Source organism: Portunus trituberculatus, chromosome 50 (genome assembly GCF_017591435.1).
Source record: "Portunus trituberculatus isolate SZX2019 chromosome 50, ASM1759143v1, whole genome shotgun sequence".
In the NCBI taxonomy this organism is placed as follows: Eukaryota; Metazoa; Arthropoda; class Malacostraca; order Decapoda; family Portunidae; genus Portunus; species Portunus trituberculatus.
The window spans coordinates 17,804,142-17,823,485 of NC_059304.1; the positions used below are offsets into that span (position 1 = coordinate 17,804,142).

A 19,344-nucleotide genomic window follows, 5' to 3' on the forward strand; every position below is an offset into this window, starting at 1 on the left:
CCAGACAACTATCCTCTCTTCTTCAATGACACTCAACTGTCTCCCTCTTCCTCAATGAATATCCTCGGTCTGTCCTTTGCTCATAATCTTAACTGGAAACTTCACATCTCATCTCTTACTAAAACAGCTTCTATGAAGTTAGGTGTCCTGAGGCATCTCCGACAGTTTTTCTCGCCCCTCCAACTGCTTACTGTATAAGGGCCTTATCCGTCCCTGTATGGACGGGGTGTTCCAGTCTCACAGCTTTGCTTGATAGGGTGGAATCGAAAGCTCTTCGTCTCATCAACTCCTCTCCTCTGACTAACTGTCTTCAGTCTCTTTCTCATCGCCGAAATGTTGCATCTCTTTCTATATTTTATCGCTATTTTCATGGTAACTGTTCTACTGATCTTGCTAACTGCATGCCTCCCCTCCTCCTGCAGGCACGCTGCACAAGGCTTTCTTCCTCTCATTCCTATTCTGTCCAACTCCCTAATGCAAGAGTTAACTAGTACTCTCAATCATTCATCCCTTTCACTGATAAACTCTGGAACTCCCTCCCTGCATCTGTATTTCCGAATTCCTACAACTTGTCTTCTTATAAGAGAGAGGTATCGAGGCATTTGCTCCCGTAATTCTGGCTGACGGTTTTGGCACTTTTTGTACCCTTTGGAGAGCCAGGGCTCAAGTGGGCCTTTTTTTTTTTATTTTCTATTTTTTGCCCTTGGCTGGCCCTCTTCCCTACGTAAAAAAAAAAAAAAAAAAAAAATTACTGGTAAAGTGGTATATGGGAATGGTTCTGATACCGGAAATACCAAAGCTAAAATACTGGCATCCCTGTGTACCTAATTTGTGAAGATGACAAGGACACCCGCAAATAATGAGTTTAGGAATGTTGTGTCTGCAGATGAAAATAAGTTCTTATAAGTATTTCACCTGCAATAGTGTGATTATCTTTCTGTACTCATCCTGCTCATCTGATTTGGCATTTAGTTACCTCTCCCTCTTTCAGAGATATAGCTGCAGGTGATGGGGTGCCAGCTTGAACACTGCAGAAGAATCACAGGTGTTTCACATGATTCAAGCACAAGATTCTTGGAGCACATTTCAGCAGCACTAGTCAACGGAGCTACCTCAACTCAAGGATGTTAAGTTGAAAGGGAAGGTGTACAAACTTTTAAGTATTTTTTTGTATCTGTACAGTGTAAAGTCTTGTATGAGATCTTTTTGATATTATCTTGTATATTATGAACTAAGCAGTTGGCAATACTTAATACCATATTCGGTGTTGAACTTGGCATTTTCAGAACCAGAATTCAGCAACATCCATGGCACTTCAAGGCAAACAACAAGACTACTGAACATGGATGATTTTGTGATACTGAATGTTGTAAGGAACTCCATCATTTGGCTATCAAGCATGCAAAGATATATGTAGTGTGTATACTGCATCTTCTTTTCTTTCTCCAGTTTCAAACACCTTATGAAAGAAAGCAAAGACTTGTACTATGTTAATTGTTTATTCAAATATGTAAAAATAGTCACATTACAACTAATTTCAAATATCACAAAAGTCGCACATCTTATCTTCTCCTTTTAATCTACAGAATTATCAATTATTTTTATTTGTGCCATGTCTTGAGTAAGTCCTTGTGCCTCTAGACTATTGATACTTCCATTTACCCTGCTAACCCCAGAATCTCCTCTAGGACACGTTTGCTGAGTGATATCGGCATTCTGAGGAGTACCATTCCTACTCTCTGGATCCTCAGTGTTTTCATCAGTGAAGTCCTTGCTTAAGATGTGATGGATTTCCGTCAGATAGCTAATGACTCGATCACCATAGCCAAGATCAAGGGAGGAGGCAGAGAGTATGGACATCTGCATGCTAAGGCCTTCCTCGGTCCTCAGCGCATCTTGGATTGTTTGGTATCTCACGCTTAACCTTTGTTTAGAAAATTTCATAATTAGCACAAAATTATTTCAGTAATACTGCTGTACCATATGCTCTTTATATCAGAGGTGGGCAACCTTTCTGAGAGTGCATGCCAAAATCAGCTAAGTCTTTGAAAAAGTTGACAAACCTTTTCCACGTGCCAACCATTTTTTTTTGAGAACATATTTGATACTAGAGCACACTGATAGCATATTACTAACTGATATTAATGCTATCATATTTAAAACATGAAGGTTTTAGAAGAGGAAGGAAAGAAGAGTAAGTTTATGCATGTAGAGCTTAAACCCCTTCAGCACTAGGACATACATGTCTTTTAGTCTGAAAAGGAAGACATTGAAGAGTTAAGCATCAAATGAAAGCTTATATGAAGGTCGAGACTATAAAACATAATCTTTATTTGGTGAAAGACATGTGTTGTATGGCTAAATATACATAAACTTTGTGGCTGTTGTTACGGTAACCTGTCTTATTGCGTGCCACGTTTGGCATGCTTGCCAGGGGTTGCCCAACCCTGCTCTATATAATGGTACTTTACAGTTAATGATTACTTTATAATAGAGCATAAAAAAATCCATCACTGCTGGCATCTATACTTACAGCTTGAGGAGAATAAGAGTGACAATGCGCCACTGCTTAGGCTGGAAGGAGATGTTACTGGCAGACAAGTGGAAAGTGGCCACCATGGGTGTCAGCAGCTTCTGAATCTCCTGCACACTTAATGTTGTCATCTCCAGCATTTGCTGCAAACTAAACTAGTCATTAAATAATATTCAACAGTTAACAATACTATAAAGTATGAAATCTTTGTACACATACAAGAAAGAAAGCAATAAAATGTATACATTGAGATTTCTAGGCATTACAAGGTTTGTAAGTCAGTGTAGAACAATAGATGTCTCAGTGGTCAGTAACTAGAGATGTGCAAGAAGCAGTGAAAAGATTAAATATGTTCATGTATGTAGGAAAGTATTAATTTTTATAGTTAAGAAACTTTATTGAAATAGGACTGACCACTCAAATCAGGCCATCAATGTTGCCTAAGTGGTGTAAATGGAGAATTATTACTAACCTAATGAAACACTCTAAACTAGGCTGTGTGTACATGACAAAGATGAGAGAGCAGTTACAGAGAATAGCAGGAAGTACAATGTGTTGAAGATTGTAAGAGAACATGGAAGGGAGAGAGTGATTGTTATGGGGGATATGAATGCATATGTATGTATTTTAGGTGAACAAATGAATGAGAATAGTAAGATGCTTGACAAGTTTATGAATGAGACTGGACTTGGACCCTGGCTGAAGGACAAGTGACTTGGTGTGTTAGGAACCAAGGGCAGTATTGTACATATTTATTGTCAGGTCTCACATCATCACTCTACTGACCATCTTATGTAGAAAGAAATAGGTTTTGATATAATCTTTTTTATCTAAATCATTTTGACATTATATTACTACTTTTGGGAATAGTTAGACCATGTATCCTAACAAAACAAACATGATAGATAGAAAGGTTACTGCCTAACAGCCCAAGACATGAGTTTGGGGAAAACTGATTGTACCCCTACCAGCACTTACTTATAATAATACATTATTGTATCAAATAAGGACATTATTTGATATAATAATACATTATTGTATTGTATCAAATAAGGACATTATTTGGTCATCATTACCAATATTTATTGTTGTATAATTGTATCAAATAAGGACATTATTTGGTCATCATTACCAATATTTATTGTTAAATTAATAATAAAACTGTTCATGATTGTGTTATGGTGCATACAGCCTGTCCCTACAATGATGCTCACTGGTGATGCTATAACAGGGTGGACCTGCCTATGTCACAAGGTTAGAGCCTGTCATAGATAGACTTGTGTCTAAAGTACCATTTTGTCTTGCTATGACCATGTCATTAGCTATGACGGTGTGTATAATACAGCCCCAACAGTCTGCAACTGTATATACACTCTGAAGAAACATGCAAGATTATGGATCCTCATCAATCCACATGTAATCCACAATCTTGCATTTTCTCATTCACCAACATATAACCAATTGCAGACTCTTGGAGCTGTATTCTACAAACTGTCCTTGCTAATTATGTCATAAGTCCATCTATGACAGGTTCTAACCTTGTGACATAGGCACTCTTGCCAACATTACAATGATCCCCTAACCTTGTGACATAGGCACTCTTGCCAACATTACAATGATCCCCAACAGTTCTTATTACTAATTTAGCAAAAAATATCAGTAATGATGACTAAAATATTTGATACAATGTATTATTGTAAATAACTGCAGGAAGGTGTATGATCAGTTTTCCCCAAACTCAAACCAACCTTGCCCTGCGTGACCTGCATGTCTCAAGCTGTCAGGCGTTATTTTCTACCTATCATGTTTCCTTCATCATTTGGCTACACTGTTTATTCCTAAAAGTATCAATATATCAAAATAATTTACATCCAAGAAAATTATGTCACGAACTTATTTCTTTCTATATATGTATTTAAAATTGACAAATTGTAAGCCTTAAGAGGGTCAGTGGAGTGACAGTTATGAATTTGTGGGACCTGAAGATAAATAAATAACAATGTAGAAAACTGCCCTTGGTTCCTAGCACACTGTCACTTGTCCTTCAGCCATAATCTCATTCTGGTTCTCCATGTCCAATTCACCAACTCATCAAGCATCTTGGCATTTTTATTCACTCACTCGCCTAAAATATACATATACACTCCTGTAGGGCTAAACGTTCCTTTAAATAATACGATATTCTTTTTAAGTGATGCCAAGCCGTTTTGTTCAGTGAATTGTTCCTCTTCATGTATTTGTATTATTTTGCTGGTGTTGTTGTCCTATGGAGTACACTGTGTTGAGCTGCATTCACATTGCGTCATGAAAGTCCTCACAAGAATATTTAATGTTCCCAAAGTCACTTGCATAACTTTAGAAGTCAGCTGATGGGGGGGAGGCTTACCAACTGATGTCAAAATAATATCTGTCAGTAGTGAGCATGTGACTGTTGCAGGACATTGCCATGTATATTAAAAAAAAAAGTAACACTTAACATCCACTGTATTGGTGTGTTATCTGTACATTTTCTTCACTAATGCAACAAGAAATTTAATGTCATTTGCTAAATGTTTCCTGTAAGGTTCTTACTGTATAGTATATATACATCAGGGGTGTGGAGTCGGAGTCGGTAAAAATATGAGCAACTCCGACTCCTTTACGTGATAAATTTTCCAGTAAAGATTCCTACAAATTGGGAGAAATTGACTTAGTGAGGATGTGTCCAATCAAGCATTACAATTTTTATTAATTTATCATAAATTATTTAATAAAAGTGTACTATTATATATGTACTATTTAATAATTTGATAATTATATAATCGTCAAGTACACTTTATTACTAAGACTCGAAAATATGTAGGTAAGTATTGATTCTCTTGAAAAACTCATCTTTTTTGGGTGTGGCAACTAGCGGGCTTTTTGTTTAATCTTTTCCCATCCCTGATGGAGTCGCAACCTTCAAATTTGTTGCTTCAAATTTCCTGGAGACGGACTTCTGAAAATCCGACTCCACACCCCTGGTATACACAAAATATCTTTGTCTTCATGTCATGAGGCAATCAATATTCGAGTACATTGTGCGCTGGGGAGGTGGGTGAGAAAGAGGGATGGCGGAGGCCCAACAATGGCGAGCAAAACCTGTTACTCAAAACTTATTTTGATTTCTCGCAAAATAAAGCATGTATGTATAAAAAGAATTTTCACCTTAAAATTACTTGAACTATCAAATCCCAAATTACATGTACCTTACTTAACTCAATGACACCCTGTACACCAGCCAGCAATTCCACACAGGGTTGCTCACAGTACATTTGTACCAATTAAGTTTTAAAAGTACTTACTAAGTAGTGACTTTTTCAATCACTATATTCTGCCGCCAAGCGTCTTGAGAGTAAGAGTCAATAAGAGGCAAAGTTGACTCTCCTGCATCAGAATTATTCGATTGCTTCTTAAAATTTACTTTAAAAGTTCTTTTAGTATTTGGCTGGGACTCTTCTTTTTCCTCAGGTATGGTATCTAACTGATCTTTTTCCTCTTCATACAGCTCATTCCCTCCAAAGAAAGACACCACCTGCAAATATTAAGTGGTTTCCTGTAAAGTTGCTTCTTATGATGAAATATATTGCATGTGCTCTGTAAAACCAAACGACAAATTTTCAGTTTTTCTTCATCATGCACTTCCCCACCTTTAGTTGCTGTTTCTTAACATCACGCTGCAATTGGGCATAGTCTGGCAGAGGCTTCCGAGCCTCTGTTTGCTTCCCTGATTGTCTATCAAGGATGTCTTCTTCCTCTTCCCGCCTTTCATCTTGCTCCAGCTTGCGGCAGATGGCAATATATTTTGCCTTGGCCTCCACACTCAGCCTTAAACCTGCAGACAATATCCTCATTAGCTAAGCATAAACTCATCCCACTTACTTTATGACTGACAGCAAACTTTGCATTTTTTTTTTTTGCCATGAAGAAGCATAAATATTGTGAGTAAATAACAATAGTAACTATTAAGTCAAAATATCCCCTTGGAGTAGTTTTTAAAGGTCAACATTATCATTTTGGAATAGATTTTAGGCATACATCAAACATAAGTGGCATAGATATAGAAAACTAGTGTTAATGAGAAAAACAGTAAAGAAATCTGTGAAATCAAACGTATCCCAATGGTACAAAAACAGTAATGAGCAGCAGTACTGGTATAAACTAACCTGATGTGGTGTCGTAATTGTCCCAGGAGCGTCCACAGTGTTCCAGCATCCCCCTCACGTACTGGTCACCCAGAATCACCCGTAGGCTATCAAAGGACACCCACTGTCTCATCACACTCTCCACCTGCCACAGTGCACTTCAGTTTAGCAAGTGACTAAGAAAGAAAGAAGAAAGTGACTAGATACATTCCTCAGGGAATATCAGTGGAATGATTCTGGGTGTGACGGCACACATGAATCTGCAGAGATCTTAGCACAGTATATAAAAAAAAATTTTCATTGCTGTAACAAGGTAAAAGACAAACATACATACATATAGAACATCAGTAAGCGGGTTCACTGTAGCCTCCTCCTCCTTTGTGTCCTCCTTTGATTCACAATTGCTGATTTCTTTCTCCTTCACACTGCAGTCTGAATTGTGATCGTTTTTGTCCGGAGCACTTTTGTCTGCATCATTTTCCGACAAGTTAACCAGGGATTCTCGGGCAATTTCATCAACACTCATAAAGGCTGTCCTTCTCTGGGGCTTCTCATCCTTATCAATCTTAATATTGCCTACACCTCCTGTAAAGTAATAGAGTTGAATCAGGCCAATAGAAAAAATGGCTATACTAAAATCATGTACACTATCTAACAGCATTATATGGCTATTACAAACTCATTAAATGTCCCTTAGAGAAAGCCAACTTTAGCAACACACCTGTGATGTCCACAACTTTGCCATGAGATCCCTTCAGCTTGGTGAGGTTGGGCAGGCAGATATCCTTGATGTCAGCATCTTCTGTGTCCCTCAGGTACAGCGGCAGGGTCAATACTTGCTGATGCACCAGCTGTGATGCCTCATAGCATACATTACTGCAGAAATTCTGAAATTTTTTTTATTTATTTTTTTTTTTTTTGAGATTCTGTAATATTTCTACTTTAGGGAAACACTGAATTGTGGGAGTTGCTATTTGCCGATGATCTAGTCATTATTGGGGATACAAAATAGGAATTTTAGCAAAAGTATTTGGCACAGAAGGACAGCCTAGAGAGAAAAGGAATGAAAGTGAATACAGAGAAGAGAGAGATAATGGTAAGCAGCAGAGGACGACACGAGGAAATCAACATCATGTCGGAAGATGGCAGAACACTTAAACAGTCAGAAGAGTTTAAATATCTTGGATCAGTAATAGCAGAGGAAGGAGGTATGGAGAAAGCAGTTAGACAAAAGGTGAAATAAGCATGGTATAAATGGAAAGAAGTTAGAGGTGTCATTCTAGATAGGAAAATAACATTAAAATTGTGAATGAAGGTATACAAAAGTGCAATGGAGATGAGGAGGGTGAGATGGATAGCTGGTGTCTCACTCTTGGAAAAAAGAGAAAGTGAAGAACATAAGAAGCATCTATGGAGTGTGTCATAAAAGAGAAGGCAAAACAGGCAAGGTTGAGATATTTTGGACATGTGAAGAATGAAGAGGAATCAGTAAAGAAGTAATGCTGATACCAGTTATAGGGAGGAGTGTGGGTAGACAGAGAATAAAACGGAAAGATATGCTGAAGCGTGACATGAATAAACTTGGACTACAAGAAGAGGATGCAATGAACAGAAATAGATGGAAGAAGTTAACTCAAGTGGCTGACCCTACAACACAGTGGGAATAAGCTTGTATGAAGAATAACAATATTTCTACTTTAGATAAATGAAAATTCTATAAAAGGATACCACATTTTCCCTGCCCTAATAGGCTTGAGAAACTATTGGAAAGTGTTTTCAAAGGGAAAGCAAATACATGTACAACTTAATATAATCAATAAAATATAACAGATAACAAATGAATGATCAGAAATGACATGTTAAGTTTTGGGTATGTGATGAATAAAGGCCAGCACATAGAAATGAAGACTTTCCTACAGCAGCCAATCCCAGAGAAGGAAATGGTCTCAAAGACTGACAATATTAGGCTACTTACCCTACGTTCAGTGATGTCATAGACTACATTGTTACGGATGACATAGCTCCTGGAACCATAGGTGTCAGTGAAGGTGTTAGAGCACAGTGGGTAACCACACAGCCCTGTAACTGCACGCTCTACCACTACATCATTGTACACCTGAGGGTTGATGTACTTTGCCTGCAGAGGAACAGTGAATGAAGATTAACCAGTTTATTGCCAACTTTCTTCTAATGAGCAAGTAATATTTCAATTATAAAGCCTAGGTTACATTTGCAATCGGGTACAAAATATCTTAATTTTCTCATTTCTGTAATACTACACTTGGCAGTTTGTAGAAGTATGATGTATCCATACTTTTTACAAGCACGAAAAAGCAAACTTACTTTGGCCACAAACACCTGGGGTTCCACAGGGCCTTCTATCATGCTGAGAAAGTATTCCTGGGCACGACGGTGAGCTGCCTGGACACATTCTGAGGTGGCCTTGAGATTCTCCTGCCTGGAAAAGTCAACATGAAAATAAAAGTCTTTGGTTCAGGGAAACCTTTAAAGTATTACATACAATCGACTCTCATTTATCCAAACTTTGCTTTATCCGAACAATGTCCAGATAATAATTTAATGATTCAAGTCCAGATGGCCAACAAATTAATTCAAACAATGCGCATCTCATGTAATGCCAGAAACGCCTAGTAGATGGCAATAAACAATTCCGGTTGATGCTCCTAAACACAGCATTTTGTCCAGATTCAGTGAACAAGTTTGTGCATTTTCAATAGGTACCTCAGAACTTTTATGCTTCCCAAGAGTATTAAGCATAAATGAGTGGCCCTAACTTTGGCTAAAAAGCTGGAATTGATATGAAAATTAGAGAAAGGAGCTAGTGATGAGTGTTTGTGAGGAGTATGATGTGCAAAACAAACTGTGTCAGACATTAAAAAATTAGAGGATTAGCTGGTAAAATATTCAGTCAAATACTGTGTGGATGCATTATCAAGTAAAAATGGTAAAGGTGCACCAAAGAAAATGTTAGGACTGGAAAAGATGCTACATTAGATGCTGCAGTTATGAAGTGGCATGTGCAGCAACAATCGGTGGGGAACATGGTTTAAAGACAGTTTAGCAGGGTGCCAGTTTGCCATCACCAGCGAATCATATATTTCATTCACCAGTGAAACGTCCAGCTGGACAATTCACCAGTACACCAGTTTGCAGATACCACCTATAAAACATAAGTGTAGTTCCTTATTTGTCAGTCCTTTGATTATTTGATTATCAAGGAACACAATGAGCATTCAATCAAGATTGTTTTGAGACCACCTACCATATATCTGATCTAAAAATACTCCCAATACTCATGATAATACATACAATCTCTCTCTCTCTCTCTCCTTCAAATAATTTAATGCATCTTTGATCATCGGACGATTCGCCGAACCATCTGTTACTGTAGTAATATACTCACTGTCCTTCACGTCTATAAAGTTTTCTTATTTTGCAAACTCAGCTATTACTGTCAGGTTAGTTTTAGGGTTAGGTTAACTTAGATTAAGTTTGTTTTGCTTCAACTAGTTAGGGAAACCAAAATAGACTAAACTTTCCAGTTTGTCAAGTCTAAGGAGACAAACATCCATATTTGGCAAACAAAGGACCATTTGTGTTATCCAGACTTTTTCATTATCCGGACCAGTGCCTGCACTATTTAGTCCAGAAAAACAAGGGTCAAGTATATCACAGTTTTTTCATGCTTGAGAGGGTCTTGAAAATTTCTCACCCATACCACCAGTCACTTCTTCCAAGTTTGAAATATGTATGCTGGATGTGAAGTGTTCTGAGGGAAAGTTTAACTTGCTGAAGTGAGAAAAAAAGTTCAAGTTTGTTGGTTTTAGTTCCGCTATCCATCACATTTGATGATCTCCAGAACATCAACCCGGTGCTCCAACCACAGCAGTAACCTCCCAGTAAACAGCTTAAACTCATGAGCCCAAGAGATACTTGATCTGCCACACTTAGCAATGCAAGACCAGCACATTACCACTGTACTAGCCAGAGTTAGTACAGTACAGTATTTTGAGATCATGCCAAAACCAGGCAGAGAAGGATATCACCTAACTATGATGTCCTTCAACATTAAAATGGAATACTTTAAACAAGAATAAAGATGACTTTTTTAAAGACATTGCCGTGGCTGTTTTACGCTTGTTTTAAAGCCTAATTTGGCTAAAAATAGAGAGAGTATGCAGCACCACCAGGGATTCCTCAGGGCTAAGTTGTCCCTGGATGAAGTTAACTTTGAGGGGCTTGTGTTTTCCAAAGGGAACATGGACCTCCTGGAGGAGATGGGACAGGATGACATAAAGAAAGGAGGTTGACCTGCAGATATTAGTTTAGCTTGTGTATTGACCCCCAAAACACATTACAAAAAAATCAATAAATGTTTCTCTGCCTTATAAAAAAATATGTTTCCGTTATCGCACTAAAGTTTACTTCATAATTTGAGTTGTCCCAGGAAAAAAAAAAAAAAAAAATGTCAGTCACAAAGTTGTGAGTTACATTGGGAGGCAAAAAATTGAGTGGCAGTCATATCAGATCTGGCAGATAAATGGCAAAGTCAAAGTTGAACCTGAAAAAATTAAAATTGCACCCAGCTCTGTTGTCTTATTATTTAATACCAAATTATGTATGGTCATATCTCATGTCATGCATGTGCAAATGTCATCAGTTACACAATTGCCAAGCTCTTTGTGTGGTATGCTGCTATCCCACAGGATATGATTAAGCTATTAGCAGGATTATGTTAAGCAGTAAAGACTAAGTAAGGTTAGGCTAGGTTAGCTAGATTAGATAAGGTTCGGTTTAATGTATTACTGATGGTTTTGCTTTTCCAAAGTTACTCTTAGTTTTTTATTTAATTTGGAAGGGGATAAAATAAGATATTTTTGTAAAGATTTGCCCCAATTTTGTGTGAACCAAAAAACAAGAGTAAAATCACTGGCGAAAGGAAGGGCTAGTGAAAAGGTAAAAATTTACCCTAATCTAACTGAAAACTGACCACTCACTGATATTGCCATGATTATCAAGACTTAGTAAAGCATATATCTAATTCATATTAACACAACAATAACAATACCAGTAATGAGTAGCCAGATCTGCCAAGACCAGCTGTTCTGCACATACAATGAGGAAGAAAACCAAGGAACTGGTGCCACACGTGCCTCTCCCATCACGTGCCTCACCTTCTGGAGGGCTTGGGGTCCTCTCGTCTGGCCCTTGCCTTGGTCCTGCCGCCCCGTGACATAGTGTAACACACCACCGGCGGTCCACCACCCAGCAGCTCGTTCTTCAGAATTGAGAGGCCATGCAGGCTGTGGTGCCAAAGCTTTTAGTGTCCCAAAGGTGCTGGTGGCAAGCAGGCTATCTGCTTAGTTCCCGAAGAGCTGTTCAGTTATCTGGAGGAAGACTGATGTGCTTGATGTTGCAAGAAGCCAACAGCACAACCACACGACGCAGACACTGCCAGACAGTGTGTTGTGGTGGCGCAGGTTCGCGCACATCCCTGCCTTAAGTCGGATTCATCATTCATGCCAATGTTTCTTAATAATCATTCGACGCCACTTCCAATCCAATTTCTGTATTTAGCACTGCTATAGTAAATATTCTATTTTTATTTTTATTATAATTCCATAAAACGTTCGAACACTGTTGACATTACGAAGGCAGGCTGAGAAGCCTCAATGGGCTGTGGTAAGTGATTACGTCAGGTTATGTCAGTGGTCCTTGGTGGTACTGGGAACTATGCAATGCATGACCATCCTAACTGAAATCTTAGTTTTTACTCCCTGCAAACTTCAGATGTGAAAACGCTATTAAGTTTTGTTTGACATTTTTGGTACACCACTGCACAAGACATGCTCTCTCTCTCTCTCTCTCTCTCTCTCTCTCTAAGGCCGTGAGTGGACCTACGTTCACTAATAGCGCAAATGAAGCCAAACACTTGTAAGAGGCAAATGTCCACCATGAATCGTGACCATCGCAGAGAAACACTCTTATAAGCTCCTCTGTAATGGAAACTACGTAAGTAGTACATCTGAATATCCCTTCTTTTGGTTGTCAAAAGAATAATAAACAAGTGAATACGGGCTTCCATCAGAGTGCAAGAGGTCAATCAGCCAGCCAGCTGCAATGCATTACAGAATTACAGAAGGGTCGCAACACAGCAGACGCCTGGCTATTTCACTGGAGGTGTTCAGGGAGATGACATGCAATAAGACGTGAAGATACCAAACTCATGAGAGTGGAGAGACGCACGCATCACATAACATAATGCTGGCTTCCATCACGTCAGTTCCACCCCATCTCTCTGTGGTCAATTCCACTTCCTTTACTTTCCCTGCATACACACGCACAAAGCCAGGCCGTGTGTGGTCAGACTGAAGCCATCGTGCACTCAGCGAGAAAGTGAAGACACGTACAGTACGCTCGGCTGCCACCTGTGTTATGACCAGCACATTATTAGACAGATTGTGATTGATGAACACACACGATCGCAAATAGATAGATGGATGGTCAGACAGGTGGATATCTAGTCTATTTACTTGTTTTGTCTTTCTCGATAACAAAATATACAGACAGAATTAGTGAAGTGTCAAAGAGTTTCTTATAACGCAAATGCAGTCCGGCAGTCATTGTAACGTAGAATGAGTGGCTGAAACACAAACCTATGCTTGTCCGAAACAGTGCTAGAACCAAGCCCTTTAAACACTTCACCGTCTTATTCCAGATACTTTTAATGGGTTCTCATGGAGGTTCTTTATGCTTTCAAGGGTGTTTTAATGAGTCTAATGATATCATATAAGAACTGTGTATCAATATTGTGAAGGAAAGAACATTTAATGGAACCCAATTACCTAATTATCTCTGCGAGTTATATATGTATGAAAAAAAAATAATGTGAAATCAAAGGGTTTCAGAACTCTTGTCCACACTGGGCTGGCGCACTTGTTGCAGTAGAGTTTGACATTAAAATCATGAACTGAAATGAATGACATATAGTATAGCATTACACTTTAATTTTCGCATTTTTGTATTGCACCTGAGATCGTTACACTTACTAATAAGAATGAAACAAAATTAGTGCTAAGATAAGACCAAAGGAAAGTTTTTTTTTTTTTTTCAAGTAGAGGAAAGCCTGGGAACCGCTGGACGCCACCGCAGCCAAGTGCAGGAAGTGCTGGTTAAGAAACACTATAATATAGAAAAAGAGACGACACAAGTTTTGGAGTCGTGACCTTCCTGACAAGTGGTGTGTGTGTGTGTGTGTGTGTGTGTGTGTCACTACATTTAACGACATGCTCATGCACGCACCTCAAGGACCGAAAAACGCCGTCAAATCACACGGAAAGCGCGCCTGTAGTTAAGCATGCAGCACCTCTGGAGCTGGGTTAATGATAGCGAGAGAGTGAGTTAAATGCAGTGGCTTGAGGAATACCAAAATTATGCACTGAAAATATATGAGTGAAATTGTAAAAACCAGCCAACCCGTGTAATTATGAACGGGGTTATTAAATGCACATACTAGGTAGGTTATGAGGGAGTTCTGCAAGAGTAGCACTGCCAGTTGAGGAGACAGTTACAGTGTTCACAAAAGTTGGAGACACAAGTCACTCACTCCACGGCGGAGCTTGGCGGGCAAGATTCTGCCCCATTGGGTGGCGGTGTCCTGAGGTGCGCCAGAGTGTTTGACATTGTTTTGGTGATTCGATAAACACTGCATAATAAGTTAAGCAAATCAAATAAAATCTCTCTCTCTCTCTCTCTCTCTCTCTCTCTCTCTCTCTCTCTCTCTCTTTAGTTGTTTAATCAGTCAGTCACATTGATAGATATATACATAGATAGATAGATAGATAGATAGATAAATAGATAGACTGATGGTTAGATTGTTAGCTAGATAAATAGGTAGAAACTTGTTATATAGATAGGTAGCTATATTGTTAGATAAATAAGTAGTTGTATTGTTGGTAAGTTAGTTAAATACCAGTTTGTCTGTGAGTGAGCGAGTAAGTGAATGAGTGAGTGATTGAATTTTGTGATCAGCTACTCATGTTACTTGATACGTGCCGGTAATTTAGTGTTGACAAGTTTTGTGGTCCATGTCTGCATCACCAATCTAGCTTAACGTCCGTCTCTCTCCCCTTCAGTAGTTCCCCAATAGCCGCTGCTCACGAGGCGGCAACTGACAATTTGATGGAAGCTCGCCAGTTCTCACCATTTGTCTTAGGGAAAGTTATGAACACGTAGACTACATGGACGTTACTTTTAGCCAAGTTCCCAGAATGCTCGTCTATGGCCCGTATTCAGGAGCCCTCTGCATGCTCTCACTCACCACGACTATTTTCAAAGGCCACAATGATGACTAGCCGGGTTCTCAAAACTACATTCTTCTTGTAATAACGTAGAAATCCTTTTACTATGTCACGAGAACCGTAAAAGATATTCGAAACCAGTATAATTTCTAGTTGTAGTGATGTGGCGTAGAAGTTTTTTTTCTAATTCGTGTTTATGCGTCTATACCATAGCCACCGCCTCCACCGCCGCTTCAGGACAGGAATAATGTGGACGCTAAGGTAAATTCACTATAAAAGCGGAGGGAAGTTTATGTAGCAACGCCCACCTCCCGTCATTCAGTTCTCGATCCGCGCTTTCTCCAGGATCCGTGTTGACTCCGGCCGCTCCTTCACGCCTTGGCGGTGTCCATCTTATCCATTTTACCCACGAATTGAAAATAAAAGTTATACCCATTTTTTGACGCTCACACCTTCAGGCAAGTACTTTTTTCATTATTATTATTATCTATTTCCTTTCCCGAGAGCGTATTATATGAGATCGTGGGTGGGTCGAAGGGGTGAGGCGAATGAAAGTGTGAGAAAATAATGTAGAAAAAAGAGAAAAGTAAGAGTTTGGAATGTAGATGACCAACATGGAAGAGGCGAGAGAAATGGGAAGAAAGAGAGGTGGGGTTTGAAATGTGGAGGAGCAGCATGAAAGAGGAATAGGAAGAGAGGAGGTGAAAGATGTAAAATTTGGAATGTAGAGGTAGAATAAGACGTACACCACTGAAGAAAGGTGAGAAGGAGAAGAGAACAGGAACTAGGACGCAGGAATGACGGTAGTACATGTAAATATTCTTCGTGGTTTCATCATCTTCACCCCGACGGCTACACAAAGGAGAGAAATTTACGAGTAGGTGTTCCTTGACAAGCAACGAGTGACGTCCCGCGGCGAGAGGGAGACAGGTGCATGGGTCAATTTATCTGCCGCCTCAGGGACTCTCAGGTAACGTCTAGGAATGCGTGATGTCCCCATTGCACGCCGCTGCCGGAAACTTGTTCGGCTGGTCAACGTGTCTTGCTTTTGTGAACCATGCACTCTGAGGTCTTTAAGCGGTATTAGGTATATAACAAAGGTGACAAATTGAATCGTTAGGGTCAGTGATATGCATAGGACAAAAAATAAAAGGTTGCAGCTTGATAGAGTTAGGTTTAAAGAGAGGTAAGATGAACGCGGTTCTCAGATACAGCAGTAGTTGAGTGGAATAGTGTCAATATTGTTTGTTAATGTCGATTCAATAGGGAACTTTAAAGGAGAGTTAAAGACAATAAAGAGCATGGTAGGTGTAAATAGATGGGGACTGTCTTTTAAGTGATGGCTTCGGGCAGCTTCGTTATTTTGTGTTGTCATGTTCGTTTGGTGAAGTAGTGTTTTGTCTGCTCCGTGACGTTGATGTTGACGTTAAGCAATGAAGCATTTAAAACATTTAGGCGTCATCTTTTTCACTACTTTCATAGGCTGCATTGAAAGTTATTAGGGTATTTATCAATGACAACCTAATTAGTCATCTTTGTCGTCTCTGAAAACTTTCCTCATCAGAGTTCACGGCGTCCCAAATCACGGACTCACTGAAGTTATGGTTGAAATATTTAGCTTTGCGTTGACTCCACCTGTTGCTGGCGCCGTTCGTCGTCTAGAATCCCGTTTTTGTACATTTTCTGCATTGTATATCTTGACTCACTTTCTTGTCTTATTTTCCATATTATATTGAGCAGAGGAGCGTGGCGATGGCTGGAGGGCGAGCAGGGCAAGTAGTGCGTGCATGAAATTGCTCATCGCGACTAACATGAAATAGCGGCGCACTTTCTTCTCAGGGAAAATCAGTGCAAGGTCGTGCCCAGGATGTTCACAGAGGGAGGGTCAGCGAGCCTCCTCCAGGGGACATGTGGGAATGATGATTGCCTGAAACTGCACTTCCTGCCTTTTTACGACGGTTGAAAGACAGTCCCAATGCTGCAGAGTGAAAGCCAGCCCGGTTCACAGTCAAAGAGGCGTTTTGTACTTGTATTTGATTAAGAATAACATACATTTTCCACAAACTGGCTTCATGAAAAGTGTAATCTCATACAATTCTACTCCTCTACAGGTAAAAAAAAAAAAATTGAAATAAAAGTGTCAAGCAAGGTCGCAAGGTCCAGTTTCTTCAGCTGCCTGTAAAAAGCACGCAGTTCACCGCCACAGTGAGCGCTGGTGGACTCCTGCAGCGGCTGACACGCGCCACGACCTCAGCGCCTCAGCAGGTGACGATCCGCAGACTTGCAGGGTGGATCAAGAACGACAGCTTTATGCGTATGTGAGAGAGAGAGAGAGAGAGAGAGAGAGAGAGAGAGAGAGAGAGAGAATAGGAGCACCTGTATGTGCAAGTACACACGCACGCAAGCACGCACATACACGCACGCACGCACGCACGCACGCACGCGCGCACACACACACACACACACACACACACACACACACACACACACACACACACACACACTAAGCAGAAAAACATAAAGAAAGACATAAATCGAGAGACAAACAAACGCACAATGTGAGGAAAAGACGACCCACAAAAACAAGAAAATTCAAGACCGGAAGAGGAGAGATCAGTGCTAAAAAAAGGCCCGGCTCGCCACCGCAAGTGACATGCAGCGACCACAAGTACACACAAGCCCCGAGCCACGCATCCCCAGGCGCGGGGAAGACGAGGCACCAGGGAGAACCAGAGGAACCAGCGGAACCAGAGGAACCAAAGGCCCGCCCGGGAAAATCTGAAAACAGAGTGTGTGGTACACAACGCTATGTATGTTTCTGAAAGATCGTGCGTGACGGATGAGAGAGAGAGAGAGAGAGAGAGAGAGAGAGAGAGAGAGAGAGAGAGAGAGAGAGAGAGAGAGAGAGAGAGAGAGAGCAGTCTGGCCATGTTATGAAATTTAACACTGTTATTTAAGGACTCATAAAGGGAGAAAGGATCCATGGAGGCTGTGAGGCTGTGGATATCAAAGACGCAACAAAAGAATACTCTCTCTCCCATAGCTTGTGGAGCGTCAGGTGACGTAAACAGTTTTTTTCAGTGGACCAGCGAGGTGTGAGTGATGGTAGCGAGGGGCGGGGCGGCCACACACCTTCCTCACTCTCCACACGTACTCTCATGCTCAACCTCTTCCTCCTCTACTGAGAAACAATCAGACGCTTATTTCCCAACATGTACACACGAATCCATGATTTCAAATTTCAATTAACCCTTCACCTGGAAACTATAGAAATACGCACATATTGTAATGCTTTTCACTTGTTACAGTTTATTTGACATGTTACGAATTTCACTTGGTATAATTGCAGGGTATAATGTCTCACACTTCAGGTGAAAAAAAATCATTACTGAGAATGAAAATTATAAGCGTAAAAGTATGTCTGGAGTACCTGCGTCTAGGTATTCTAGGGAGCCCATTCTCAACATTTCGTCGTCTTATCTCAACTACCCTAAGAAGTCAATGGAGCTTTAAAAAATGTCTTCATGATTTTTAGCGATAGTTGAAGGAGGACTCTGCATCATCAATGAGCGAAACACGCACGAGCACCCGAGTGAATGATCATCAGCGTGAGCTTTGAAAACAACAGCTTTTGAGACCCAGAAGCGTTTCAAAACACTATAGCCAGGAGTGAAGAGCCGACATTATGGCTGAGGCGAGGCATCAATATTCGAGAGAGTGAACTAGGCGCTCACCTGGAAGAGGAATGGCTGGATTTTCTTCCAACACGATGGCGAAGGTTGATAAGCGTCCCAGACCATACCATTAGAGCAGGTGGAGGCAGCACACCAAGCAGGGCCAGAAAGGGAAAGCAGCAAGGGAGGAAGGAGAGGGGGCGGGCGGACCGGTGTGCGGACCTCGGCTAGTGAAAACAGTAGAAGTAAGAATGCGATGCGAAATGTCAGTTGTGGCCAGAGGCGGATATGTAGGTCCTCCTCTTCTTCCTCTTCCTCTTCTTTCTCTTCCTCCTCCCATCACATTCTATTATCAGGGTGGACGTATCTAAACACACAAAGAAAACTTCCTCACTCCTAATCGCCTAATGAGTCTGGAGTCGCTGGCGCATAAACACATCAGCTCGTAATTCCGCTCTTCACTCAATCTAATCTGGTATCGGCATAGAAGACGCATCTCTTGTCTTCCTTATCAGCATCCACGTTCCATTCCAGGATAAAAAGTTGACAGTAAGAACGTTGCTTACCTTTGCAGCGATTCAAGCAAATAATACACATGTCATCTGTGGACGGATGAAGAATAGAAGCAAAACAAAATGTCGCTTAGATAACTC

General features: G+C 40.3%; 1 protein-coding gene across 3 annotated transcripts; it reads right to left on the bottom strand.

Moving 5' to 3' along the window:
- Nucleotides 1-1,485: 1,485 nt before the first annotated feature.
- LOC123499634 (putative RNA polymerase II subunit B1 CTD phosphatase rpap2) lies at nt 1,486-12,431 on the bottom strand. 3 transcript variants are annotated; one of them, XM_045247961.1, is made up of 10 exons: nt 11,892-12,431; nt 9,040-9,154; nt 8,672-8,833; nt 7,418-7,583; nt 7,031-7,281; nt 6,718-6,841; nt 6,202-6,386; nt 5,857-6,086; nt 2,534-2,683; nt 1,486-1,924 (listed from the first exon to the last, which is right to left on the bottom strand). In XM_045247961.1, exons 1-10 carry the CDS (start codon nt 11,951-11,953, stop codon nt 1,576-1,578), a joined length of 1,794 nt encoding a protein of 597 aa, XP_045103896.1. In that variant the 5' UTR covers nt 11,954-12,431; the 3' UTR covers nt 1,486-1,575. The 3 variants fall into 3 exon arrangements, with proteins under 3 accessions (XP_045103896.1, XP_045103897.1, XP_045103898.1); XM_045247962.1 differs by having other exon boundaries at nt 11,887-12,431; XM_045247963.1 differs by lacking the exon at nt 1,486-1,924 and having other exon boundaries at nt 2,535-2,688.
- Between the last annotated feature and the right edge of the window lie 6,913 nt (nt 12,432-19,344).